Raw genomic sequence first — 18,666 nt, 5'->3', positions numbered from 1 at the left:
TTGTGTGCTAAGCTCTACAAACGCCAGAGCCAAGTAGAACAGAGCTCTGAACAACCTGGAGACATTGATAATAATAAAGAAGCCTCTTTTTGATCTAACAATGGTCTCATGTCTTTATATAACGTTATTATGAATCTATAAATAAGGCAGACAATTCATTCCCCCTGAACACAGGTGACAAACATGTCTTGAATGATTGCTTACAGTATGATGGCAATCAACAAGTTACGACATCACCGAGGCCACACACCTCAATCTTGTAATACAAACTTACAGATGTGTTTTGTGTTTCATTACTTATGCCTGCAGAAGCTGTAGTATAAATATAAGCACTTCCACATATATGAATTAGTTTGCGGGGAGCTCCACTCACCCGGCAGATAGTAATCCAATAATTTCATGAAAACCAGTCTTATTTCCGTCTGCCGATCATACTTTGGTTGGTTGTGCTTGACATATTGGCTGAAGCGCCACTCACCTTAAGACTACCATCTGCATTTCTCAATTCGATCAGATCTTCAAATAGTCTGTATGAAGGCACGTAGGGTTTAGAACTGCTTGATGCAGCCTGCCTTGGGTTGGCATTCGCATGCGAAATTTTGTCAGCTGTAGCTGGTGCGTTGCCAATTCTTGAACCAAAGGAACTTGCGTCCTGTCTTGGCATTATATAAGGGGTTGCTGCAGTATTTGCTGGAGCCGTGGGAACTTGGTAGCCAGTTGATGTGAAAGGGTTGGGGCTTGAATTAGCCCATGGTGGTGGTGGGTAACTTGATGAGTATTGAGCCTGAGGATAAGTTGGTGCAGATTGAGCCCACGGCACAGCATAGCTGTTGTAAGGCAGATTACCGGTGAAGGCCTGAGCATTGTAAGGGTAACTTTGTCCAGTGGGGGAAGCTGATAATGGAGATCCGCTCTGATTAGAAGTAATAGGAGGGGTCAAAGGAGTGTGAGGCGGGGAAGGATTTGTCGACAACGTGATACTCAGAAGATCTATCATGTCTTGCTCTTTCGTTGTCCTAACAGGAGCAGGAGGATCAGGCAAGGATAAGGCTAGTTCATTGCTTGCCACCGAGGATGATGCTTCTGTAGTGGCTGACATTGTGGTGATGATTGATCCCTCACTGATGTTTTTTGAACCCTGCTGTTCGGCAGCTTCAGAATGCTCGTTCTCAGAAGTTGCTGCTTTAAATTTTGAGTTCCTGTAACAAGAAACAAGAAGATTTTTCCACAAAGAAAATTATCTTTCAAAAGAATCGCAAGTGGGTGAAGAGCATTTGAAGACCTGCGAGCTAATTGAGCAAATTCATCATCGTCTTCATCCTCGTCTTCATACTGGTTTGCTACTGCATTGGTGGGGGAGGGGGCGGGGGCAGGGACAGGAGCAGCAGGTGTGCTAGGCCCAGAAAGATGTCCTGATGCTTCAGATGGAAGGGGAGAACCAGAGGCAATGGCATCGTGTTTTGCAAGCACAGCTTGTAGGCTATCATTCAATGTAAGACCTTGTCCTAGAAGCTCCTCATCTCTGCACATATAATAAGTGCAAGAAGTCATGCATGTTATGGTCCGGATATTTAAGCAAGATGCAAGACATCATTCAGAACTAGAAGCAACATTTCATAATAAATCCTGAATTTATTTGGATGCCGAATACTTATCAAAGTCAGAACATAACATCATATTATAATCTTCAGGTTAAAGCACTCATATTAATCACACTTACCCAGTAGAATTCACCAATTTCATGAGCTTCTTTTGGTTGGAGCGGCATTGGGAGACCAGGTCAGTGATCACTTCATCTTTCACAGCCTAATGAATTATAGCATATGCAACTTTAGTAGCGTACACCATAAGAACATTTATGTGTTCAAGCAACATGTTTTAAGAGCGAGAAACAACCAATTAAGTATTTCCAATAATTAATCCATATGAAGTTAAAAACTATTTTAACAGCGGAAACATGTGTACTAAAAAACAAAGAAGCATACCCCACGATCATTTGGGTCCACAGCACGTAGCATCTCACTTAACAATGCCATAACACTCCGGATGCTATCCAAGTCTGACAAACTGAAAAAGATAGTATAAGAACCAATCAGAAGAAGTAAAGCAAGGGAAAGTGCAAATATTAACTTGAACTAATTTGAACTACAAAAGACAGTTGATTCAAAATTGCTTAAAATGGGCCAATGTTTCACCTCAAATTTGCCATCTCTGACGCCATTGCTTCATCAAGCCTTACTGAAGAATTGTTGGGCATTCCATAATTTGCTTGAGGATGTCCAGGGATTGATATTGGATGTCCGCCAGGGGGTGTAAATATTAGAGCAGAGTCAGCAGAGCGTGGAGGAAAAGCAACACCAGATCTCTACAAAAAAACTCCCAATAAAATCACTGATAAACACACTTGTAGCAAAATCAGATGGACAAGATTGGTTTCAAACAAGCACCCATCTTCATTCCTCAAGCTCGAAAATTACAGTTTTATGAAATCCCACGGTGGTAAATGATAATCCTCTTCAAGAACAGATCAGTGCGTGAACTAATTTGATTAGTTACTACTGAAGAATAAACTACCATAAAAACTGCCAGAGCATCAAGCACTTGACTTCATTATTAAGTTATTTGTCAGCAATCACAGAGAATCAATTTCATATATGTGTGTGCACAAAAAATAAATAACAAAAAAACAAAAATAAAAAAATGTAGCCCTTTTACAATGATAGCAAATCTCATACCTTTAGCTCAGCATATGCCCAGTAATATTGTGGGTATTTTCCTCCAGGTCCTCCAAAAGCTTCTTGCCAGGAATCCAGCAGAACCAAAATTTTATCTCTCACTTCCATATCTGTCTGCCAGATTATTCACATATTAGTACATAGCGTAGTTATGAAGAAGAGTAAACACAAGAATACCACACAAAGGACATTAGGATATGCATATTACAAAATCCACCTACTTTTATGTGAAGAATTTATCATTTGAGTTCATATATGTATCCGATTAGAAGAGGCAGAATGAAGACATTCACTTAGTTGGTAAACCAATTCCTATTTTTACTAACAAATGGAATGCACATGAACCATGGCATGATTAACTTCCTAACACAGGATGTGCATGGGCTCAAAAGCTATCTGATTTTGCACGTAATTAAAGCAGCCTGCAAGATTAGTAAGAGTACTGAAAGTAGAAGTGATGAATGAAATGAACGTGTAGATGGTTCTGAATTTGCCACACTTTCAAATAACAGCATTTCACATATCTTATTTTTATGTTATAGCAGCGATTTTCTTGTAGCATGGAAGTATTAAAGAAAGTTTTGGTAAAGCATAAAAATGAGGGAAAATTTTTCTAACATAAACAAAGAAAAATATTAGAAGAATACTTCATTCTGACCATTTTTTTAATTCATCGCCTTGTAAATTTATTCAAATCAAATGCCCAAATATTGGTTTCAGTTATTAAATAAACTAAGTTAACTAACACAAAGATAAAAGACTCAAAAAAACATAAGAAGTTATAGATCGAATAAAAATATACACAGGAAACTTCTCTGTCCTTCAACGTCCAAAAAACAAGCCCATCAAATAAAATGGATTCTATAATAAGTAGACATAATTTGGCTATGCACTATGATCATATTGTGATCAATTGCCAATATATGCAAGAATTGTAAAGAAATCGAACCTTTTTCTTGACAATTCTAATCATCTCTTGTAGGATATCACGTTCAACAACTTGAAGATGCACAAAATCACCACAATTCTTGATCATTGTCTCCAATAGCTGCAAAGACCAAAGATGGCTATGGTAAAAAGCAGAAAAGACAAGAGTGTCAATATGAACTCTAATTTAGTTCAAGAAGAAAACTCACATGCTTTCAGTTCAGAAATCATTTGTTCTCATATGCTTCAAGCAATGTACAGATTAAAGCATAACAGATTGGAGTGGAAACTACACAAAGGCAGTTCAGCCTTGACTTTTGCTTGGTAAATTATATTTATGAATAGTAAATAAGAAAAACATACAAAACTCATTCAGTTGCAAGATAACTAAGGTCTGCCAACACAAGAACTTGGTCGTGAGACAAACATACTTCTTGATGCAGTTGCTAAAAATAAATATTAGTGAAATTAGAAGCCGTATAGTTTCAACCCATCAATCTTGTGAAAGTAGCATACAGCCAATTTTTGTGCTTACCGTTAAGGCAAGAAATTGAACCTTTGGATTTTTATGCTGTAGTCGCTTCTTCACAGCTTTGACCACATCCTTTGCTTGCCTGAGTTATTTAGCTAACCAAATGAGATTTCACCTATATTTCTAGATGTTCTTCAATGGAAATCAATAAAAATGAGATTATCTCAATTAAAACAATTTGAACAAACAAAACAAATGAAGGAAACACCAGTGCAAATAAGATACTCATCATGACCAGAGAATCCACAATTGTCAGTGATGTGCATTAATCATGTGTCAAAAAGGTACATAGAATACATAAAAAAGATATTATGGTAAGCATCATCATAACCACCTCAAACTGAACTGTGTTAATCAAACAAAACAGCATAAGCATGCAGCTAAAAACCAATCCATAATCATGCTAGAGTTGATATTCATTCACTTGGAATAACAAAATTTGGAAGTTGATTATCACTTTTCTCGATGCCTTGAGAGAATAAGTAGTCTCTTGTACAGTTTCATTGAAGACTTGTCCGGTACTATGAAACATTAATACTAAATGCAACTCAATCCTGATCAAAATCTTTACACAGTGCTACATCGAGTATTCAAAGTTAAGTTAAATTATTAAAATAAAAAAAGAAAAAAAGAAAAGAAAAGAAAAGGAGTGCCAGCCTGCCAGGAATTAAGAAAAGAAAGACAAAGCACAAGGCTAGACTAGAAAGGCATATTAGGATTTGATACTCTACAAACACATAGCTCCATAGGACACCAAGAAAAGTGATGAAAACATTAAACAATAGTTTTAGAAGGAGAGTAATGGTTAATAAAGAGCAGGAATGTGCCACAAAAATTTTCCAGTAAAAGAGGCACCATGTTTGTCAAACTTCACTCTTCCTAGTGGATTACATAGCAACCCATCAACTCAAAATACAACTTTTCAAACTTGAATCATTCTACAAAATCAAGTCAAGCGTGCCATGCTCCAAGAAAACATACAGCATCAAATTTCACACACCAAAAAAAAAAAGAACGATGTTTCTAAACGCTAGCAATCTAACAACGAAATATGAGTGGCACGTTCTCCACGGCTACTCTCAATTACCAAAAGAAAAGCTATCCCATACGACCAAAATCTCAAGTTAACATCAACTCAATAACTCATTTGAACACAAAATCCAAATAAACATCTAGAATCTTATCTCAAAACACCTCCTTTTCGGACAAAACACATGAAAGAATAAAAGATGACTACTTTTCCGCCAAATAATTCACAAAATTCCCAAAAAAAAAGAAAAAAAAGAAGGTTCCAAATCCCAAAAACTCTCAGCGATCAAAACTATTCACCAAAAAAAAAAGAAAAACAAAAACAACCGCTCAAAACCGCGAAAGCACCAAAAACCTTACCAAAACACTGAAAATCAAACATCCCTTGCCAAAATCAAAGCTTTTTGCGGAATTCTTAGAAGAAACTCACCAGTGATCAGAATTAATAGAATCGCAGATATCCATGTTCAAAGTCCAATCGGGCCCGATCAAAAGATCGCTTGTAGCCTTCTCCACCCTCACCGTCGCTGACCCCGACGTCGGCGACAGCGACGACGTCATCGCTCCAGCAAACGAGGCCATCTCGAAACCCTAAAAATCCAAGCTTTCTTAGAAACCAACAACAATCCGTCAAGAAATCATCGAAAACGCAAAACAGAGAGAATTGAAACCAACCTTCCCAAATTTCAGGTCCTTTTCTTCTTTTTTTGGTTCTCTTATTTTAATAAATAAATTAATTAATTAAAGAAATCGTGTATGAAATCTCAGCCGTTGATTTGTTATTCGGTACGCTCATCGGAAGGTGGGTTTCATTGTCGCGAGTTGTCAAAGTTTCAATTGGGAGCCAATTGACGTAAATACCCCTCACCTTTGCTTGGAATTCTTATTATTGAGTCAACGCTAGTCTACTGTTTCATTATATTGAAATAATTTTCCTCAAAATAAATATATAGACATAGTCATTGTTTTTTTTTTGGGAAATATAAGTGCTAGTCTAATTTTTTTTTAAATAATAAAGTGGGTAAATTTTTGCCGAAAATTACTGCACAGCACCAGTTTTAAAATGGTAAAAAAAAACCTCCAATTTTTTTTTTTTAAATGATAAAAAACCTTATTTTTTATAGTTAACTCTTCAATTCTTTGAAGACAACAAATCATAATTTTAACTATTTTTCATTAAACATAAAAGTAAAATTAACTGTAATCTTTTTTTTCTTTTTCTTCATCTTCCATTTTTTCTCACAATTTTTAGTCATATTTTTTTATTTCATTATCACCACTCTTTATTCATCACCATTGCCATTTTCATTTATCATTGTTACTATCCCACATCACCAGCAACACCATCACTCTCATCTATTATTATGGTCATTCTCATTCGCCATCGTCATCTTTTGCGCCACCACCCAATTGCTAAATTAAAGTGCCAACCTACTAGACAATAATACTAGTGTACAAAGCAATAAATCATTGAAGTTCATCAAATTGTTAAATAATTGAGCTAATTTACAAAAAATTTAGATCCAAATATACATAAATTTAAATTTAAATAAATCATATAGCATAGCTTAGTAGTTAAGGTATTGTATTGCAACTCATTGGTCATAGTTCAAATTCTCACAAGCGGTTTACCATATAATAAATCACTGAAGTTTACCAAACTGCTATTGCAAAGTAGTGGAGCAATTTTATTTTAGTATTACTCTCATTTTTTTAATTATAAATTATTAATTTTTTTTCTTCTCCCAACTCTTGTGGTATAGTAAAGATGTAACTAAGGAGGAGAAATAACAACAATAATGATTAATGACATGACTAAGAAAGAGAAGAACAATAATAAAAAGAAAAATTGTATTTTATATAAAAGAAAAATCAAACGAGAAAAAGAAAAAGATAGTGAAGAAGATAAGTAGGTCATGGCTCAATATTCAATGCATTTAACTTGTTTATATATAAAAAGATATGAGTAGTAGTGCAATTTTTTTCATACTTCACTTATTAGCTATTTGTCTTTTTTTTAAAAAAAAATATTTTATAAAACAGGATCTTTGAGGTCACTTGCAAAGTTACAAAGATTTTAAAGCCAATTGTAAAATTGGGTGGGCTCTAGAGATCTTTTCTCGTAAATTTTTTTAACATTCACAACTTGGAGTCACATCAAAAGGATATTCAATCATAAAATAAATTAAATAATAATTCAAAAAAATATTTTTGTGCTTTTTATTTTTTTATTTTTTTATAAAAAAATACAAACTAACACTCTCTAGTAAGGTTGTTTAACCACTTGTATTTATCTTAGTTTTTCAAAAATGATTATATGATTTGTCTACTAAAGATTAAAAAAACACTTTTTTAGTATTATTTTTTTCTCATAAAAAATTCCAAATTAAATCTAACAAGCTCCAAGGTCCACAAGTTATTCATGGCTCCAAATAGGATAAGAAAAAAAAATAGTAGCCTTCATTTGATCATATGTTTTTAGTATGTGCATCAACATTTGGACATTAGTGCAAACACATAATAAACACTTAAAAATAACACTTAAAAAAAGCAAACACTATATTAAAATTTAATTGATATCATTCTTTTCCATAAAATAGAATTAAATATTACACATTCCTGCCACCCAAACAAACATAAACAAACAATTTATTATTTTAATTAACCTTTGATCAAACTCATCTTCCCCTAATGACATGATTTATATATATATATATAATTAAATTTTAATTTAATAATTTTTAATTTCTGGTTTAAATAAGGTAAGGGTAATTTGGTCATTTGATTCAACCGAGTCTTTCACGCTCAAACAAGGCCGGCTACTTCAAAATGTCTGTTATACCCTTAACCAATCAAACAAATTACAAACAAAAAAAGGCCACCTTTTTATATTTTTCTCGAGCTTTGCTTCCATGGCGGCTTGAGCGAGAGGAATGGGGGAGGAGGAGGGGGAGGAGAAGAGAGAGAAGGGAGTGGATTACGATGCGTCGTTGTTGATGTCGGCGTGGAAGATCCCGGTGGACTACAAGGTGTATAAGGGGCGGTTGGGCGGCGATCTGACTGTTAACGATGCGTATGGGAACCTGGTTTACCGGGTCTCCGGCCGCTCTTTCAGCTCCTCTCCGCGCTCCATTAAGACCCTCTTTGATGCCTCTGGCACTCCGTTGATCTCCGCTGCTTTCCTAGATGTGAGCTTTTTTCTATCTTTTCTTTGAATGCGTGTGTTTGTGAATTGGGATGAGATAAGAAAGGAAACAGATTTCCATTTTTTTGTTGGTTTAAATGGCTGTTTATTTACCTAATTAATTACTGTTTTAGTGAAATTAGATAGTGAAATGATGATCAAGTGAATTTGGTTGATTCTGTGTTATAAGTTAGAATTTCTTTGTTCTTAATAGATTTTGAATTTTGGTATTTTATGATTTTGTTTAAGTTAACAATGAATAAAATTGTTTCTATTTCTTCAGTTTCTTGGGTATGGAATCAACATTGTATTGGTTTTGAAACTCAAAGTTGCAAATTTAATGAGAACTCAAGGCTTCAAGCTGAGTATAAGTGAAATTAGTGTATGAGGATTCCAATTAGGGAAAACAAGCATGGAATTTTGATGTATTAAAATTAGAGGATCCTTAAAGTTTCTGATCACACTGTGATTTGGCATTCTTTCCTAAACACAGAGCTTCACATTGAACAAAGTGAAAGTATTGTAACTAAGATTAGAACTCCAATTAAAAAGCATGGATTTTGATGTATTTTACCTTTCAGAATTAGATAGTCCTTCTAGTTTTAATACATCAAAATCCATGCTTTTTTTCCCTAATTGGAATCCTCATACACTAACTTCAATTGAAAAGCATGGATTTTGATGTATTTTACCTTTCAGAATTAGATAGTCCTTCTAGTTTCTGGTCAGACTCTGATTTCATATTCTTAGATTCGATCTGAGCAAAGTGAAATTACTGTAATTAGATGAGACTGTGAATCCCAATTATAGAAAGCATGCTTTGATGTATTTTTACCCTTCAAAATTAGAAGGGAAAATCCTTCTTGTTTCTTGTTAGCTCGTATGTAGTGTTTGTTTGGAACCAAAAGCAAATGCATTACATTTCCAGTTACAATGTATTTTGAAATACTTGGATTTTAAAATGCAATAGAATCAAATCTAGTGTTTGGTTAGATTTGCATTATAAGATTTTGTGTTTGGCTGAAGGGATTTGTAAACCTGAATTTGGAAACATGTGTTTAGTTTGATGTAGTGAATGTATTTCTTATCATAATCCTGATTTAGTATTCTTTCCTAAATTCAAAGCTGCAAACTGGGCAAAGTGAAATTACAATAATTTAGATAAGAACTCCAATGAAAAACATGGCTTTTGATGCAGTAGAGAATCCTTCTAGTTTATACTCACTTGATTTGTATTCTTTCTATTGTTGTTGGCTTAAATGGTTACAGTTTCCCTGTTGTATTTTATGGTTCTGCATGCATTTATCGAAGTTATCTAATGTCGTCATCGCAGAGTGGGTGGCAAGGCTTCAAAGGAAATAGTTGGGACTCAAAAGACTTAGTTTTTACAGCGCAAAAATCTGTATACTCTGCATTCAAAACTGAGATTATCATTTCCATGGCTGATGGAAGTGTTGAAGATCCTAAATTGACATACAGACTAATCGGCAGCCCATTTTTTAGATCATGCACAATTTATCAGGAAAATTCCATTGTAGCTCAGGTAAATTCTTATAATCTCCGAATTCCTATTAAACTCTATGAGTTTCCATAACAAATGAACCCATTAAAACTTTTCGATTTCTGCAGACTAACCTTCTGTACAAGCTCAAGAAGGTGATCTATTCACGGCAGAAATTTCGACTCACAGTTTATCCTGAAGTGGATCATGTTCTTGTCCTTGCTATGCTTATAATATTTTTTGGAGGATACTGAAAACTTCGAGCATTATGAATTGTTCCGGCACTTGTAAATCAACACGCAGACCCGACGAGCCTCATCTTTTTCGTCGGTAATTACTATGAGCTCTGGAAATAGCAATGTACCAGTTTGGGATGAATGTTGTGTAAAATTATTTTGTACATCCATTGCTGTGTATCAGTTGTTTCTTTTTTATTATTATTTGTAACACATAAACCACGGATTAATTGAGATTATAATGTTTCAAGATCCAAAACAATGATAATTATGTTAACATTATAAAATAAAATTCATGAATAATATATATATATATATATATAGGCAAAACATCATCTATGCAGTGCATAGATAATATCAGCCGTTAGATCGCGATCCAATAAGCCGACATTGATAAACAGTATTATTGTATGATGCACTATTTTTAAATAGGAATTACTGTATTTGTTATTGTGGTAATTACTGTTTATCACTATTGTTCATTGGATCAAGATCCAACGATGGATAATGGAAATTTTTTATCTATAAATGTCTATAGGTATGTATTTGAATAAATTGGATAAACCATAGATTTATTTAATAAATCTAAAAACTGAACAAACAAACTGGAAATAGAATATTGAGATTACAATTAGGATACAATTACAAAGAGAAAATTAATGAAAACCAAACTTATATATAAAAAATCTTCAAAGAAGATTAGAGACCAAACTTAGCTGGAAACAGTTGGGTTCGGTCCAAAGCCCGTTTGAAGGAAACGTGAGGTTTCTAGAAAGTCTGGTAAATCCGAGCGTTTCCCACATTTTCAGATACCCCCACCAAAATAATTTATTTATATTTTTTCGACGCGTCCAGTTGCGAATAAAGAGAGAGAGACCATGAAAACAATGAAAAGCTTCCACCTTTATAACTCTCTCCTTCCGGTTCTCTTCTTTAGCAGCCTCTTGAGACCGCGGTTGCTTTCTCGTGTGTTGTTTTCATCTTGTTCTTGCTGTTTTTGAGGTAAAGATCTTTGCTTGCTGTTCTTTTAGTGTGGTTTTGTTGGTTGTTTGTGTTGGTATTGACAATGAATCAGTGTTTTCTTTGGGTTTGTTTTTGCCCTCCTTTTTCTCAGTAGTTTTTTTGTTTTGTTGTTTGTTTGTTGCTATTAATTAGGATGAAAAGTTGTGGTATTTTTTTGCCTGCTTTAAGTTATCATGTATTAAATTTAGGCCTGAAGATTTGGAAGATGATTAATGGAATAGAAACTAATGGAAAGGATAGTCCTTTCTTGAGAATAATGGGTTGTAAGGAGACCTGGAAACATTAACAGTGGGTTTATGTGAATTTTTATAATGTCTCACACTGATTAAGTTTACTTTATTTGAATCAGAAACTATGTTTGTGGCATGAATATGTTCACCTTTGTATTGATGATTTTTAAGGTTTTTGTTTTCTTTAAATTACAAACCAGCAAAATGTTCATTTTTTTATATCTTGAATGATGATTTTCAGTGTATTTAGTATAGATAAAATGATGCAGTATCTTGGAAAAATTAATACAATGTTATTGGTTTATTCTGTTTCTTAGAATCCACTGAAGGTTGTAAGTAGACAAGGATGATTAATAGTGGATTTATGTGATTAGTTTTTTTTTATTTGAATAAAAGATATGCTTGTTTTATTGACATGTTTAAGCATTGTATTTTGTTCTCTTTGAATTACAAATCAGGAAAATCTTTTTTTTTTTAATCTTAAATGAAAATTTTCAGCATATCCATGTATAGGCAGATGCTATAAGTTCCCTGTTTTTCTTTTTGTTTAATAGAATCCACTGAAGGTTGCATAGATTCAAAGAAGCTTAGGCATAGCAGACAAGATAATGGTTGCAGCTAGTGATAAAAGGTGCGCGGATGAAATTCAGGAAGATTCAAAATCTCCGAAAGGACCAAATAATGATGGAAGCAATGGTGAGATCCCGTTTTATGTTCGAACATCTCAGAGAGGATTGCTTAGTGAGAAAAAAATCCAGACAAGTAAATTTAAGAACATTGCCACAGCCTTCAGTGGTAGAGCTAAACATATGAAATTTGGATCTCAGGGTAAGCAATCTCCCCCTTCTTCCAAGTTCCAGCGGGTTGCCAATGAAAGAGATGAGATATCATTTTCAGTTTCAGTTTCTTCTCCTGCCAATGGAAGTTCTTCTAAGAATTTTCATGTGCCTTTTTTTAAGAAAATTGATTGGGCTTCACTGTGGGTATTATGCAAAGAATGGATAAGAAATCCTTTTAACATGGCACTCTTTGTTTGGGTGACTTTTGTTGCCATTTCTGGGGCTATCTTATTCCTCGTCATGACTGGAATGTTGAATGGTGTTTTGACAAAGAAATCACAAAGAGACACCTGGTTTGAAGTTAACAACCAAATCTTGAATGCGTTGTTTACTCTTATGTGCCTCTATCAACATCCCAAGCGATTTCATCATCTTGTGCTTTTGTGCCGATGGAGACCGGAAGATATCTTAAGGCTCAGGAAAATTTACTGCAAAAATGGAACATACAAGCCTAACGAGCGGATGCATATGATGATTGTGTTGTTCTTTCTCCACCTGAATTGTTTTGCTCAGTACGCTCTGTGTGGTCTTAACTTGGGATATCCCCGATCTAAGCGTCCTGCAGTTGGAGTTGGACTATGTGTTTCAGTCTCTATGGCTTCTCCGGCTATTGCAAGTGTGTATAATATTCTTTGTCCTCTAGGGAGGGATTATGAGGTTGAAATTGATCAAGAAGCTCAGGATCAGACCTCTGTTGGTGGTAGTCGTAGTAAACGAAGTCATACTCACTCTCCTTCAGTCGTAAAGAAGTACTCTTTCATGTCAAGGGAAGACAACAGAATTGCAGAAAGTAATCCTCAATGGGTAGGAGGCTTGTTTGATTTGTGGGACGATATTTCTCTTGCCTACCTTTCTTTGTTCTGCAGCTGCTGTGTCTTCGGATGGAATATGGATAGACTCGGATTTGGGAACATGTATGTGCACATTGTGACATTCCTCCTGTTCTGCTTGGCTCCTTTCTTTATCTTCAATTTGGCTGCCGTCAATATCGATGATGAGGGTGTTAGGGAGGCACTGGGAATTTCTGGCTTTATACTTTGTATTTTTGGTCTGCTCTATGGTGGATTTTGGAGGATTCAAATGAGAAAGAGATATAACCTCCCTGGAAATGATTTCTGTTGTGGCAAACCTGCTGTGACGGATTGCTTCCAGTGGCTTTGTTGTTGCCCATGTTCACTTGCTCAAGAGGTGAGGACAGCGGACTATTATGATGTCGCAGAAAATAAATTTTACTTGAAGCAAACTTGGGATGATGCGCAACTTATGTTGTCTCCATTACCTCGTGAAGATGGATCTGCTTTGTTCAAGTCAGGACCGAGTTCTCCTTTCCACAGCAATGCTAGTCAATTTATGTTTAAAACAAATAATACAGCATCTCCAAATAGATCAATGGGCGGGTATATATCTGACGGTCATTTGCCCGTTGTTGAGGAACATCCGTCGGCGGCTGTGGGGGACAAAGATCATACAATGAAGCCACCAGTGTTGTCTGTTATACGAAAGGAAGACAACCTCTCACCATAGATTTTGCAGATTGTTTTCTGGTTACATATGAATGTCTCTTAGATTTTTACTGATTAACATATATTCATATTCTTTATTCAGTTTTTCGATGAATGATCTTCTGGGCTTTGTTGATTGTTTTCTGGTTACATAGATCTAATCTTTATGTCAATACAAGATCTTGTAGCTGACATGCATTTCAGTAATGTTTGTGTTCTTGTCTTTATGGTTTCTGTTAAGTTCATTGGTTTTGTATGGCAATGAATGTTGATAAAAACTTTCTCGTCTTACTCTGTTCAAAAAAGATAAAGATTATGCTCTGCATGACACTTAGGAAATGAGTATAGGTGTTTGAAAAAGGGGATATATTTTTCACCAAATTGATACCATGTTGTATTGAAGAACTGGCTTTAAATGAGAATGGTTATTTGTTTCATACTGTTCTTTCAATGAAGTTTGGTGTTGAAATTTGGAAGGATTGACAATTTCATCAGACATGTGAATTACATCTGTATCAAGACTTATCCTGCTAAAAAGAAGAAACAAATTTAAATCTGTTTGAATTTTTTGTTGATCAATAACTGATATAAGCGAATTATTTTATCTTATTTTTTCTTTGCAGACATTGTGGATTTAATTCTGCATGTCAAGCAAGTATAGTCCTTCAAAAGGAGAGCTACCATTCATGTGAATCCATGCTTCAAGCTGTTACATAGTCAACAATGGATTGCTGTGATGTTATTCTTTAACCAATTGGCGTTGTGAGATTTATTGTTTAATTTATTCGATATTTATATCTACATACTTGGCATAAACTTCGGCCACAGACTGCACCAATTGACTTTAGATTTGCAATTCCTTGTTTGACCATCCATTCTCACTTTCTGACATCTTTTCTCCTCTGCTTTGTTGCAGGTCATTCTTGTCATTTCACTGGTTTGGAGGCTAGTTTAGTCAAAGCAGCTTTGAATGTTCGGTAAGTGGTTGGTCCCCACCCGCCATTTTCTTTCTCTTTACATTAAAGGAAAAAAAAGGGGGAAAAAACAATTGAGAAAATCTGAGTCTTTTGCGCGTTTTTTCTTCATCAATGGCTTCAAAGAAACTTAAAGTATCAAACATTTTATTTAATTGATCTCAGAAGCAAAGATGAGGAATTGCAAAGCCTTGTTGAAATTAAAATGAACTTCTCGTCATCATTCAGGTAACACTGATTCTTTCTTTCTGGTTTATCCTTTGTTATAAACTTCGAGTTTTATTTCGGAATCGATTTTGTTGGATTGCGCAAATGGTTTCAAATGAGGTTGATGATTGCATTGAAGAAGCAAATGGTGAAGATCAACAGATTTTAGATGCAAGCACTCCAAAACTTACAGAATATGTTTTGATCCGTGTTCCTTCGATTAAAACAAAAGATTCAGATCACAGAAGCAAGAGAAGGAGACTACTTGATATATTGAAAGCTCGACCTTCTCGAGCATGGCTCAAGAAATTCAAGTTCTCATCACCTTTCACCGCATGTCGGGAAGCTGTAAAAGAACACGAAGAGGTCTCCCTCTCAGTCCCGACTCCTGCTGGTGCTCGCCGGTTTCACGTCCAATTCATAAGGAAAATCAACTGGTCTACAACTTTAAATGTTCTCAAGGACTGGATGAAGAATCCAATGAACATTGCTCTATTTATCTGGTTAATCTGTGTCGCAGTTTCCCTTGTAATGCTTGCACTACTCCTTCTCGGCTTATTAGACCAAGCATTTCCATCACAAGCCTTGCAAAACTACTGGATTGAGATCAACAACCAAGTCCTCAATGCTCTCTTCACTCTAATGAGTTTGTATCAGCACCCAAATCTATTTCACCACATGGTTTTACTTTGCCGATGGAGATCGGAAGATATAACTGAACTTAGAAAGATTTACTGCAAGAATGGAGCTTACCGGCCTCACGAATGGGCTCATATGACGGTTGTTGTTGTCCTCCTTAACATCGCTTGTTTTTCACAGTATTTCTTGTGTGCTCTCTACTGGGAATACAGAAACAGTGATCGGCCGGAGATTCCTGAAACTCTGTTAGTCATATTAGGCACAGCAACACCAGTTATTGCCGGAATTTACACTGTTTACAGTCCTCTTGGAAAAGAGTACGAGTCCAATTCGAATGATTCCAATGAAGAGGAATCTTCCACGAAGCAATTGAATAAAACCGGATTAAAATTGTATAGTAGGAAAGCGGAAGCAAGCAGACCAGAATGGGCAGGAGGACTGTTTGATTGTGGCGACGATGTTACCGCTTGCTCTCTGTCATTCTTCTGCACATGCTGTGTTTTGGGATGGAACATGGAGAGACTTGGATTTGGAAACATGTATGTTCATATGGTACTTTTCCTCCTTCTCTGCATTGCCCCTTTCTTCATTTTCAACGTCTCGGCGTTGAATATTCACAATGACGTTATCGCTGATGTCGTTGGCATCACCGGAAGAGTCATTTCCGTGTTTGGTTTGCTCTACGGTGGCTACTGGAGGATCGAAATGCGGAAAAGGTTTAAGCTTCCGGGTAACACTCACTGCTGTGGCTCCGAATCTCTTACCGACTACCTTCAATGGATGTTTTGTTGGTCTTGTTCATTGGCTCAAGAAGTAAGAACAGCAAATTTGTATGACATTGAAGATGGCAATCTTTACAGGAAGGAATTTATCGATATCATCGATGATAATATTGGTAATACCGATAGTGATGACGACGAAGAATTCGATTCTATTCTGCAACCATTAAATCCTTCATCTTCAAGTGAATCAGAAGAGTCCTGTGAATTACCTCTCAGTGATCCAATGGCACCGCCAACTCAACCTTCAATGCAGTTACAAGAAACAAATGAAATTGTTCATGATTCACAATTGATACAAAAAGAAGCAACAGACAAAACAGATACTTTGTGAATTACTGTTAGTAATTATTCTTCAGTAAAATATCAAAGGCAAGATTTCTGATTTTGTGTGTTTGTTCATAATAAATTGTTGATATAAATTTTTTTTATTTTGATTTCATATATTATAACTATGTTTATGAACGTGATTAATTAGTTTAGAGAAGCCATGAAAGTTTGACATTGTTGCTTTAATGGAAAAATTAATGCAGTTTCGTCAGCAATGAGGAAAAACAAATTACTTAAATATAAAATGCAGAAATAATTTGAACTTTGGAAAATTTCTAATCTGGTCAAATTTGTACAAGTTTGATCAATGATTTAAAAACAATTGAAAAAGAAAAATATTGAAAGCGTATATATCATGTTAATAATTCTAGAGACTGTGAAGACTTTGTAGAGAATCATTGTGCATGAAATTCTATGAATAATAATGAGATTAAAATGGCAACTATATCTACATTTGATCTCATTTTTTCTACAAAATTTCTATCTTTAAATATAAAAAATTTTCAAGCGTAAATTGTGCTCTTAAGTATTTCTAGAAGGTCTTCTTGAAACTTGAACCTAATCACTTTGGTCACAAGATAATTATTGCACAACTTCGGATTGGAAATATATTTACATGTCTTTGCTATGAAATTTATTCAAGTTTACTTGGACACTTGAGGAAAATAACTTGGAAAAATATTATTTATTTATTTCTTTTGACAATAATGAATGTTAATATTTAAAAAAAAAAGATAAATTACTCAAAATATATTAAGAATAAATATCAACACAAGTGCATAAATTGTGAAAGAACATATAGTAAAAATAGTTGTGGTTTTTAAGTTTGTCTTCGATTTTTGGTTAATAAATTGTGATTTATTTATTTTTTTATTAAAAAAATATATAACCACGAAGATGATTAGAACATTATTACAATAAAAAAATTAGTATTTTATTTTTCTAACTAATCAGAAGTTGAGGACTTTGAAGAAGTTGAGGATTTTGAATCCAAAGATTGTACATATTTCTTTAAAAATAAAAAACTTCAAGGTAGAACATATAAATACAAGGGAAAAAAAGTTTCCGAAACTTAAATTTTTAGATATATCTCTTAATATATTTAAAAAAAATTATTTATTTTTTTAATTCTTTTATACAAACTAGAGATAATAAATAGATATTTGCAAATATATTATGTATATATAATTTCTTAAAAACCACATGCAACATGATAACGTAATATATACGATATTATAAATCCAAGTGGCCATATATAAATAAAGTCAAAAATATTGATAATTATAAAAAAATGGAAAAGTATGATGATCTCCATTAAATAATCAAAGTTAAACAAGATGGTCAAAAATAAATTTGAGGGTCAATCAATGAGGCATCATAAACCCAATTAGCGTGTTCATTGCTCTAGTTTGACCATCTATTTCATGCTTTCCATCAATTTGGGATTCAAGAGAAAAACAATCATTTTTATCAAATATTAGATAATGACCATTAATTTTTTTAAATTATCATCACTTCATTTTAATATTGTAATTAGAATGGACAATTAGGTAGCTACCCTTCTTGACAAGTATAGGCTTGGAGCAAGTGAATCGAATTTATTAAATGTTATTGGTTTTATAAATTATATTTGAATATTTTATTTTTCTCATGAAAACTTTTTATTTTATTTTATTTTTTTAAGTAAAGTGAATAAACCACAAATTTATTAAAAAAAAAAAAAATTTACAGAGGAAAACTCAGAGAAGAAGAAACAACCTCACAAAGAAAACAAACAGACTGAAAATAAAATATGAAAAATTCACTTTATATTTATTTTATGACATAATTATTATATTTATATAACTCAGAGACTAAAGTGAAACTTGTACTAGCTTAAAGATGTAATTAATACAATTTTAAATTAAAAAATTATATTGTGCATTAAATTATTATAAAATTAATGAGAATCACTTTTTATTTCAAAATTGAAATCTAAAATTTCTTTTTCCTTTTTATC

At 34.1% G+C, this 18,666-nt stretch overlaps 4 protein-coding genes across 4 annotated transcripts; 3 read left to right on the top strand and 1 right to left on the bottom strand.

The window, feature by feature from the left end:
* Positions 1 to 86: 86 nt before the first annotated feature.
* On the bottom strand, positions 87 to 5,926 carry LOC120264763 (TOM1-like protein 6). The gene is made up of 10 exons (XM_039272590.1): positions 5,899 to 5,926; positions 5,654 to 5,814; positions 4,198 to 4,276; positions 3,685 to 3,783; positions 2,736 to 2,849; positions 2,196 to 2,365; positions 1,986 to 2,067; positions 1,721 to 1,806; positions 1,283 to 1,522; positions 87 to 1,199 (listed from the first exon to the last, which is right to left on the bottom strand). Exons 2-10 carry the CDS (start codon positions 5,803 to 5,805, stop codon positions 413 to 415), a joined length of 1,809 nt encoding a protein of 602 aa, XP_039128524.1. The 5' UTR covers positions 5,806 to 5,814; positions 5,899 to 5,926; the 3' UTR covers positions 87 to 412.
* Positions 5,927 to 8,132: 2,206 nt separating this feature from the next.
* Positions 8,133 to 10,451, top strand: LOC120264544 (protein LURP-one-related 7). Its single transcript, XM_039272362.1, has 3 exons — positions 8,133 to 8,411; positions 9,741 to 9,950; positions 10,037 to 10,451. The coding sequence occupies exons 1-3, from the start codon at positions 8,157 to 8,159 to the stop codon at positions 10,160 to 10,162; spliced, it is 591 nt and encodes a 196-aa protein (XP_039128296.1). The 5' UTR covers positions 8,133 to 8,156; the 3' UTR covers positions 10,163 to 10,451.
* Positions 10,452 to 11,025: 574 nt separating this feature from the next.
* LOC120264870 lies at positions 11,026 to 14,273 on the top strand. Its single transcript, XM_039272745.1, has 2 exons — positions 11,026 to 11,146; positions 11,952 to 14,273. Exon 2 carries the CDS (start codon positions 12,006 to 12,008, stop codon positions 13,758 to 13,760), a length of 1,755 nt encoding a protein of 584 aa, XP_039128679.1. The 5' UTR covers positions 11,026 to 11,146; positions 11,952 to 12,005; the 3' UTR covers positions 13,761 to 14,273.
* A 380-nt stretch (positions 14,274 to 14,653) lies between these two features.
* On the top strand, positions 14,654 to 16,725 carry LOC120264871. Its single transcript, XM_039272746.1, has 2 exons — positions 14,654 to 14,715; positions 14,878 to 16,725. Exon 2 carries the CDS (start codon positions 15,025 to 15,027, stop codon positions 16,669 to 16,671), a length of 1,647 nt encoding a protein of 548 aa, XP_039128680.1. The 5' UTR covers positions 14,654 to 14,715; positions 14,878 to 15,024; the 3' UTR covers positions 16,672 to 16,725.
* The last annotated feature ends 1,941 nt before the right edge of the window (positions 16,726 to 18,666 follow it).

Source organism: Dioscorea cayenensis, chromosome 7, assembly GCF_009730915.1.
Source record: "Dioscorea cayenensis subsp. rotundata cultivar TDr96_F1 chromosome 7, TDr96_F1_v2_PseudoChromosome.rev07_lg8_w22 25.fasta, whole genome shotgun sequence".
Taxonomy (NCBI): domain Eukaryota; kingdom Viridiplantae; phylum Streptophyta; class Magnoliopsida; order Dioscoreales; family Dioscoreaceae; genus Dioscorea; species Dioscorea cayenensis.
This window is presented reverse-complemented; position numbering and strand designations above follow the sequence as displayed.